The 9813-nt window shown below is 36.5% G+C and overlaps 1 protein-coding gene across 1 annotated transcript; it reads left to right on the plus strand.

The window, feature by feature from the left end:
- The first annotated feature begins 1564 nt into the window (after positions 1-1564).
- Positions 1565-3677, plus strand: LOC133032139 (uncharacterized). Its single transcript, XM_061105988.1, has 2 exons — positions 1565-2375; positions 3466-3677. Exons 1-2 carry the CDS (start codon positions 1565-1567, stop codon positions 3675-3677), a joined length of 1023 nt encoding a protein of 340 aa, XP_060961971.1.
- Positions 3678-9813: the final 6136 nt, after the last annotated feature.

A 9813-nucleotide genomic window follows, 5' to 3' on the forward strand; every position in this document is an offset into this window, starting at 1 on the left:
TCTAAATGGCTTCAAAATAACTATAAGCTAAGTGATTCAATATTCTTACTTTACACTTGTTAATTTGAAACTTTAACTTTATGACAGGTATGGATCATATCTTTATATGCATGGACTATAATGGTGAGTGGAAGATTACCGATAATCGTATTTGGGAATGATTTGGTACTGGTTGCAACAAGGGATTTGTGGTTGATCGTAGTATCAAGTTTCACCAACTAGTGAATAAAGTCTATGAAAAAATAGGTGTTGATCGAAATTTGTATGAAATTGAAATAACTTATAAGGTGGTAGGTGAAACATTCAACAAGATGGCACCAAGTAAGATTTGTGGTGATTCTGATGTGGAGGATCTATTGAAGGAGTTGTACAAAGTTAAAGAAGTTATTCCTTTATATGTGTGCGTAAAAAAGAATAATGATAAAGGAAAGACAAAGTTTGTCAATGATGATGATGGTGATGGTAATGAACTCACTGGTAATGATGTTGAATTTGATTGTGATGATGATGTTTTTGATAATGGAAGCTTTTACGATAACTATTTTGAGTGTCATATAATAGATCAAGTTCCGAATGATCCAAGTTATGTCCTGAATGAAGATATACCTCAGAGAGAGTGGTGAAGGCATCATTGGTTCCAATCTCACACCAGATGATATTGTACATGAGAGCGGTGATAATGAACTTCAGGAATGTGATAAAGCAGTTGAAGAAAATAATGATGTAATTGAGAATGACATTGTAGTCGGAGGAGGTCAAATTATCCCTTATCAACATTATGATATGTTTATGGGAAATGTTGCACAATGTAATAGAGAAGCAAGTCAGAATAGTGGCAAACATGGATCGAATTTGAAAGTGGGTCAACACTTTGTGAGTAAGGATGAATTGAGTTATTATCTTAGCATCATTGTCATTAATGGGAGATATGAAATGCGAACAACCAAATCAAACAAGTCTATAAAGGAGGTTCGTTATGTCAGTGAAAATTGCTCACGGAGAGTGCGTGCTACAAAGATGAAAGATTCACATTTCTTTGTCATTCGACAATACCATAGTCTTCACAGTTGCTCATTAATGAACCGAAATGCCAATCATAGACAAGCATCCAGTCGCGTTATTGGTTCTCGTGTACAGGGACACTTTAAGAATAGTAAGGACCCACTTAACCCAAGAAGCCTTGCAGGATTCATGCGTGAGGAAATGAAAGTTCAAGTCAGTTATTGGAAAGCATGGAAAGGAAAACAATGGGCTTAAAATTTGATTAGAGGAACAGCTAAAGAAAATTTTGCATTGCTCCCTTCGTATTGTTACATGTTGAAGCGGGCAAATCCAGGTACAATTACCCACATTGAACTTGATTTAGAAAATAAATTCAAGTATTTTTTTATGGCTTTAGGTGTTGCCATAAGAGGGTTCACTTACATGAGAAAAGTAATTGGTATAGATGCAGCTTGATCAAGACTAAGCATAAAGGTGTGTTATCAGTAGCAACTACACAAGATAGTGAATACCATAGTTACCCCATTGGATGGGGTTTGGTTGATAGTGAGAATAACACTTCATGGACTTGATACCTGATAGCTCAGACTTATGTCTTGTTTCTGATAGACATCAAAGTATTGAACATGCAGTTCATCGTGTTTATGTTATGGCTTCTCATGGGGCATGTTATTGGCATGTAAAGCAAAATATAAAATACCGTTTCAAAAGTGCTGCTAGGACTAAATTGTATAAGAAAGCTGCAATAGCATACCGTATCAAAGAGTTTAATAAACACTTCGACCAACTTCGCAAAACATATCCACGTGTCGCTAAGTATCTTGAGAATGATGTCGAGTTCAGAAAGTGGTCTAGAGCACATTTTGTTGGTAACCGATATGAAGTCATGACCACTAACATAGTTGAGTCAGTGAACAATAAGATGCGAAAGGCCAGAGAGTATCCAATTATTACTATGATTAATTTTATCATTAGCACGATGGGACAATGGTTTTTTGAACATCGACGAGAAGCATGTGTAGTTACAACTCCATTAACACCAAAGAGGGAAGAAATATTACACAAGAGATGGGATGAAGCCGGTTCATTGATAACTCTCCAGTTAAATGAGAATGAGTACAATGTGATGTGTGGAGAACTCGATGCAATAGTAAATTTAAGGTCAAAGAGTTGCACGTGCAAAGTTTTTGATATTGAGAAACTTCCATGTATCCATGCAATAGCAGCAGCACGAAAGGCACAATCCCAAAATATTGGGGAACTCATATATTCTATGGGTTCACAGTACTACACATCAGACTATTGGTTGTTAGCATATGCTGAAACTATTTATCCTGTACCTCCAAACTCACAATGGACTGACATTCCTGACAGTGGCAGAACTATGTTATTGTATGGGGTGGCCATGGCCCCCCCTAATATTTTGGGGAATCATTTTTTATATATTTATAATTTATAAAAATTAAATTTAGTTATTAAAGAAATACAATTAGTTTAGTTTACCTCAATGTACATAAATAGATGGTGTATTATTATATAGGGTTGTATAGGTGTATTTTATTTCTTATATTAATTTAAAGGCTATGTGTAGAATTTGTCCCTCGAATTAATACGGTTATCAAATCGTCTTTTAAATTTTTTTACTATTCCCTTTGAACTATGTCACAATGCTGAAATATAAGTCTTCTAATAAGTTTTATCCAATGTTGCTAATAAAATAGTAATGAGAATTGTGTGTTATTGTCACATAAGTGCCAGAAGTATAATTTAAATAAAAAATAATTTAAAATTTAAGAAATTTATTTTCTTATCAATAATTTTTAAGAAAATTTAAGATTAATTTATTTTTATTCATATAATTTAGGGTAAATACTATTTTGGATCTTGTATTTTGTAAAAAGTTACTAATTGGACTTTCTATTTTATTAAATGATAAAATGGACCCTATATTTTTTGAAAAATGTACAAATAGAACCCTGAATTGATTTTTTGTCAAAATAAAACTTAATAATAATCTAATCTAAATATGTTATAACAAATCTAGTTACATTTTTTGTATCTGTTTGTGTTAGAAATTATCTTAAAGTTAATTATATTAAAAAATAAAATTGTTAAAAGAGTTCAGGTCCTATTTTACCATTTTAGAAAATATAGGGTCTATTTTGTCATTTAACAAACATAGGGTCCGAAATAGTATTTATCCTATAATTTATAGGTAATAAGAAAATATTTTTTAAAATTTTAAATTAAATATGTGACACTGACAATAATATATCAAATACATTGACATGTTTTAGTAGAAAATTTTTTAAGGGGTATGATACGATCATTGATCATTGTAATAATTCAAGGTTATAAAATTTTTAAATAGCCTAATTTTATTATTATTTTCTAAAAAGAAAAAAGGTAAAATTACAATTTTCTTGACCTTCATGTTTGGCCCCTCCTTGGGTCTTTGTCTAGTTCCGCCACTGATTCCTGAAGATATTCTTGCAATACAAGTGATAGAACCTCCTGAAGACAAGACTATAGGAAGACCAAGAACCAATCGCATACCTTCCAAAGGTGAATTTCTTAAGAAACAATATAATTGTGGAGCATGTGGACAGTCAGGACATAATTCGCAAACATGTCCACAAGTGCCATCAGATGGTAGAAGCACAACTCATGTGTGATTTATTATTATTTAGTTCTCTAAATTATATATTTAATGTTTCTTGTGTTTGATATATGCAAACTTTTATTTATATCTATTTGTAAAATTTATGCTAATTAAAGTACTTATTATGGATCTTGTGCGACTCTGTGCGACCAAGTATATTTAAAACTGTATTCTAATATTGGTCTTGTGCGACTCTGTGCGACCAAGTATATTTAAAACTGTATTCTAATATTGGTCTGTGCGATCCTGTGCGACCATGTGCGACCATGTGCGACCATAGTATATTTAAAACTTTATTTTGATATTGGTCTATGCGACCATGTGCGACTATATGCGACCATGTGCGACTATATGCGACCATAGTATATTTCAAAATATATCCTAATATTGGTCTATGCGACCCTATGCGACCATGTGCGACTATGTGCGACCATAGTATATTTTAAAATATATCCTAATATTAGTCTATGCGCTTCTGTGCGACCATGTGCGACTATGTACGACCATAATATATTTCAAAATATATCCTAATATTGGTCTATGCGACTATGTGCGACCATAGTATATTTCAATATAATCATTTAATACATTATATATATATGACAATAAATTATTTAACTATATTTTCTAAGTTATTTCATTAAGTATCTACGAGTATAATCAGTTAGTATAATTTATAAATTATAATTAAAGTATATTATATAATTATATAAGTCTATGTGATTATTTAATTACATTATATATATATGAGATTCAATATATAAATTAAATTATTTTATAAATTATGTATGTATAACCATTTAAGTATAATCTATAGATTATAAATAAAGTATATTTTATAGTTGTATAGTGATTCACCATTAAAGTACATTGTATAAGTCTAGATGACTATTTAATTACATTATATATTTGAGATTCAATATATAAATAAGATTATTTTATAAAATATGTATGTATAACCATTTAAGTATAATCTATAGATTATAATTAAAGTATATTTTATAATTGTATAGAGATTTCACCATTAAAGTACATTGTATAAGTCTTGGTGACTATATACTTACATATTTAACATAACTCAATCATTGAATTACATGGTATAAGAAAATTTTTAACTATTTAAGGAATTAGAGTACACAATATACAAGTATAAATTCAAGGTTGTTCATGGTCGTTAAGAGCAAAGTTATGTTTTTATCGAAGAACATAAAAGACCATGATGGTCGCATAGTTTAAATTCAAGGTCGTTTATTGTAACACCCTAACTAACATAGGCGTACTACGTGATTTTTAAACATACTGTGCAGCTCGTTGCTAATCAACGAGGTTTATGGAAAACGTGATTAATTAAAATTTTTGCTTTTTAATTAAACTTATAAAATATTTATACAAAAGACTCGGGATCCCGATTACAAAATCATTTACAAAAGTTTACTGTTCATACAAAATAATTGTCGCCTAGCGACTAGTTACAAAAATTAGCCTTGCTGTCCCGAGGATCGTACGCTCCAGGCCTAACCGCCCCGACATGTACAATCTTCATAAGCTCGTTCAGGGTCCATCAGCTTTAGCCTTGCCTTTACCTACACATAAACGTAGCACTGTGAGTCGACAGACTCAGTAAGAAAAGCATAATAATACTCATACATAAATCCCGGTCATGATCAGACGCCCATACCCCTGATCATAACCCTAACTGCCGTGTCCAACACGATACTGAGTCCCCCTAACTGCCGTGTCCAACACGGTATTGAGTTCTGAACGTTCATAGGGACCGTACTATTGACAAGTAACAGCCTGATCGGTCGAACCGGTCATACTCCGGCTGCTGGTCATACTCCAGCCTGTACCGACGTGTTACAGTATCCGCCTGATCGGTCGAACCGGTCATACTCCGGCTGCTGGTCATACTCCAGCCTGTACCGACGGGATACGTCAATAGTACGGAACCACCAACCTAAGTGTCAGCCTGATCGGTCGAACCGGTCATACTCAGGTTCTTGGTCATACTCCGCTGTACCGACGTGACATGGTTGGATGGTTCGAAGCCAACATACATAACTAATGTAATCTAACAGGCTTCCTACATGCACGCTAAACATGTAATCTACATATGCATACTGTTATACTAATCTTACCTGGATTCTGAATTTAGGTGTGCCGGTCAACCTGACTGGAACTTATCTGCGCGACGGATTACAGGCTCCTAAACCATAAAAATCACAACACTATAAGTGACACGCTAAATCACTTCCCGGGGACTTAAACTAGGAACTAAAAGTTTCCCTATCGATAAAAAGCATGGCAATACCCCCTAAAACATAAAATCGAGGAAATCTAGGGTTCCTGAAATTTCTCCAACCGGTAGACCGGTTGCCCAACCGGAATTCTGGTTCTGGGAAATTTCAGAACCTCATCCGGAATTCCGAATGCACAACCGGAATTCCGGTTCCTCGCAGGCAGCAACATCAAAAATTCATAACTCAAACAAATCAACTCCAAATCATCTCAAACCTTCCAGACCTACTCCATATAACCCAAATAACCATTCAAAGGCAATAAAATCACCCAGAACTCACAGAATCACAAAACACCATTAAAGACCAAGCTTTGAGTTCCAAAACTCAAACTTGGTTAGAATCAACTAACATGCATCCATACTAGATTAAACCTACATAATCATGCATAAAATAGCCTCTGGAAACAACTACAAACATCAACAACATCACAGCAACAGAACATACAATTTTCATGTTCTAGAGCTAAAAACTTCAAAGCTTGAATCCAAGCAACCATCATGCATACACTAACTCTAAGCTACTTAAAATAGCAAGATTAAACCTTTGAAAACAACAACAAAACACAGCAGCAAGTATCACAACAATTCACATGCAACAATCATCTTTTAAACATTTTCTTCATAAAATACAAGAGGAAGAAATTAGGGACCTTACCAAAGCTTGAAGAATACTTAGATTGGAAGAGAAATGGCTTGAAAATCAAAGGAAAAATCCAGCTTCTTGCACACACACAACCAGCCGAGAGAGAGAGGAAAAGAGAGAATGGTTTTTTAAAATTTTTTTTTATTTTCTAAGCTTTGCATGAAAATGAGATAAATTGAATACTTAAGCAAAAATCTATTTCAGCCAACACATAAATAAAATAAACACTTAATTCAATAAAATAAAGCCCACTAAAGGACAAAATCTCATTGGGGCAAAAAGACCATTTTGCCCCTCCACACTAAAATAACATAAATAACACTAAAGGGGTACTTTTGGGAAATTCTAAATTCCCGGCCATTCCCGACATTCCCAATGTCTAATAAACCGTCCCAAACTACTAACATACTAAGTTGTGATTTTTATTGAGTCAAACATCGAGTTCCAAAATACCGGGCACCAGAATGCAAAATTATGCAAACTACTACATGACATAAAAATGCATCTCTGAATTCAATAATAATAGTATAATAAATTATTTAAATAGCTAAAAATAATTTCATAATTAAACGTGATTAACTGCTAATTTCCAAATTAAACTAAGCGGTCTTTACAACTATCCCTCCTTAAAAGGATTTCGTCCCCGAAATCTAACCTGAATAACTCTGGATATTGAGCTCTCATATCTGACTCTAGCTCCCAGGTGGCTTCCTCCACCTTGCTGTTTCTCCAGAGAACTTTGACCAATGCTATGGTCTTATTCCGAAGGACTTTATCCTTTTTATCCAGGATCTGCACTGGCTGTTCTTCATAAGTCGTCCGTCGTTAGCTCAAGGCTCTCATAACTGAGTATATGAGAGGGATCTGAAACGTATTTTCTCAACATCAAGACATGGAATACGTTGTGAACTGCTGATAAAGCTGGAGGCAATGCTAACCGGTATGCCACTTGACCTATCTTCTCGAGAATCTCGAAAGGTCCTGTAAATCTAGGGCATAACTTGCCTCTTTTCCCGAAACGTTTGATCCCCTTCATCGGAGATACCCGTAAAAACACATGGTCCCCTACTTGGAACTCAACATCTCTGCGTTTCGGATCTGCGTAACTCTTCTGTCTACTCTGTGAGGCAAGCATTCTAGCTTTTATCTTCTCTATTGCCTCATTGGTCCGTTGCACTGACTTTGGACCTAGGTATTTCCTCTCCCCTGTCTCATCCCAGTGAATGGGAGATCTACATTTCCTACCGTATAACAGTTCATAGGGAGCCATCCCTATCGTACTCTGATAACTGTTGTTGTAAGAAAATTCTATCAACGGTAGATACTTATTCCATGAGCCTTCAAAATCCATAACACAGGCTCGCAACATGTCCTCCAATATCTGAATTGTCCTTTCGGACTGACCATCTGTCTGAGGATGGAATGCTGTACTAAATTTCAGCTTTGTACCCATTGCTCGCTGCAAACTCTGCCAAAATTTGGAGGTGAACTTCGGATCCCTGTCCGAAACTATAGACTTCGGTACCCCGTGAAGTCTTACGATCTCTCTGACATACAACTCTGCCAACTGATCCACTGTAAATGTTGTTCTAACCGGCAGAAAATGAGCAGATTTCGTGAATCGATCCACCACTACCCAGATGGAATCAAACAAACCCGTGGTCCTAGGTAACCCGACCACAAAATCCATCGTGATATCTTCCCACTTCCATTCTGGCAGGGTTAGAGGCTGCAACAACCCTGCTGGTCTCTGATGTTCAGCCTTAATCTGCTGACAAGTGAGGCATCTCGATACGAATTCTACCAAATTCTTCTTCATACCGCTTCACCAGAAGTACGGTTTCAGATCTTGGTACATCTTAGTGGTGCCGGGATGCAGGGAATACGGGGTAGAATGAGCCTCCTCAAAGATCTCATTCCTGAGTTCCATACTATTCGGAACACAAACCCTAGCTTTATACAGGAGCATCCCGCTGTCTGACACTGAAAAGTCCTTGGCTTGACCAGCCAACACCTCATCTCTGATCTTCACTAACTCTGGATCCGTCATCTGAGCGACTTTTATTCTTTCCAACAGATCAGATTGCAGCGTTAAGTTGTGAAGCTGACCTACCACAAACTCAATGCTGGATCTAACCATATCCTCTGCTAGCTGAGGTGAGATCTGAACCATACTAGCTACCTGCCCGGGACCCTTTCTGCTCAGGGCATCAGCCACTACATTGGCCTTCCCAGGATGATAGAGGATCTCACAGTCGTAATCTTTCACTAATTCCAACCAATGCCTTTGTCTCATATTCAAATCCTTATGAGTAAAGAAATACTTGAGACTTTTATGGTCGGTATAGATTTCACACCTTTCTCCGTAAAGGTAATGCCGCCAAATCTTCAATGCGAAAACCACTGCGGCCAACTCTAGATCATGAGTCGGGTATCACTGTTCATAATCCTTTAACTGACGAGAGGCATAAGCGATGACCCGATCGGCTTGCATCAACACACACCCCAAACCTTGTTTGGATGCATCACAATAAACTACAAACTTCTCGCTGTCTGAAGGCAAAGCTAGCACTGGAGCAGTAATCAACCTCTGTTTCAGCTCCTGAAAACTAGCTTCGCACTTGTCTGACCAGACAAACCGTTGATTCTTCTTTGTAAGTTCGGTTAGGGGCATTGAAATTTTAGAGAACCCTTCCACGAACCTACGGTAGTACTCAGCTAAACCCAAGAAGCTTCTGATCTCTGTCACTGTCTTCGGTCTTGGCCAATCCCTGACGGATTCGATCTTCCCGGGATCTACCTTGATCCCCTCTTTGCTCACAATGTGCCATAGGAAGGACACCTGAGATAGCCAGAATTCACATTTCTTGAACTTGGCATAAGGCTTGTGTTCCCAAAGCCGTTGCAGTACCATCTGAAGATGTAGTTCATGCTCCTCTTCTGATTGAGAGTACACTAGGATGTCGTCGATAAACACAATCACACAGATATCGAGGAAATCCTTGAATACTCTATTCATCAAGTCCATAAATGCTGCAGGAGCATTGGTTAGTCCGAACGACATAACCAGGAATTTGTAGTGTCCATACCTAGTGCGGAAAGCCGTCTTCGGAATGTCCTCCTCTTAGATTCTCAACTGATGATAACCCGAACGGAGATCAATCTTAGAAAAGACCGTCTTCCCCTGAAGCTGATCGAACAAATCAT

The sequence above is a fragment of the Cannabis sativa genome, chromosome X (assembly GCF_029168945.1).
Source record: "Cannabis sativa cultivar Pink pepper isolate KNU-18-1 chromosome X, ASM2916894v1, whole genome shotgun sequence".
In the NCBI taxonomy this organism is placed as follows: Eukaryota; Viridiplantae; Streptophyta; class Magnoliopsida; order Rosales; family Cannabaceae; genus Cannabis; species Cannabis sativa.

Coding starts and splice junctions, on each gene's coding strand:
- LOC133032139 (XM_061105988.1), top strand. CDS start 1,565: ATGGACTTGATACCTGATAGCTCAGACTTATGTCTTGTTTCTGATAGA. Junction 2,376..3,465: donor ATGGACTGACATTCCTGACA/GTGGCAGAACTA, acceptor GTCTTTGTCTAG/TTCCGCCACTGATTCCTGAA.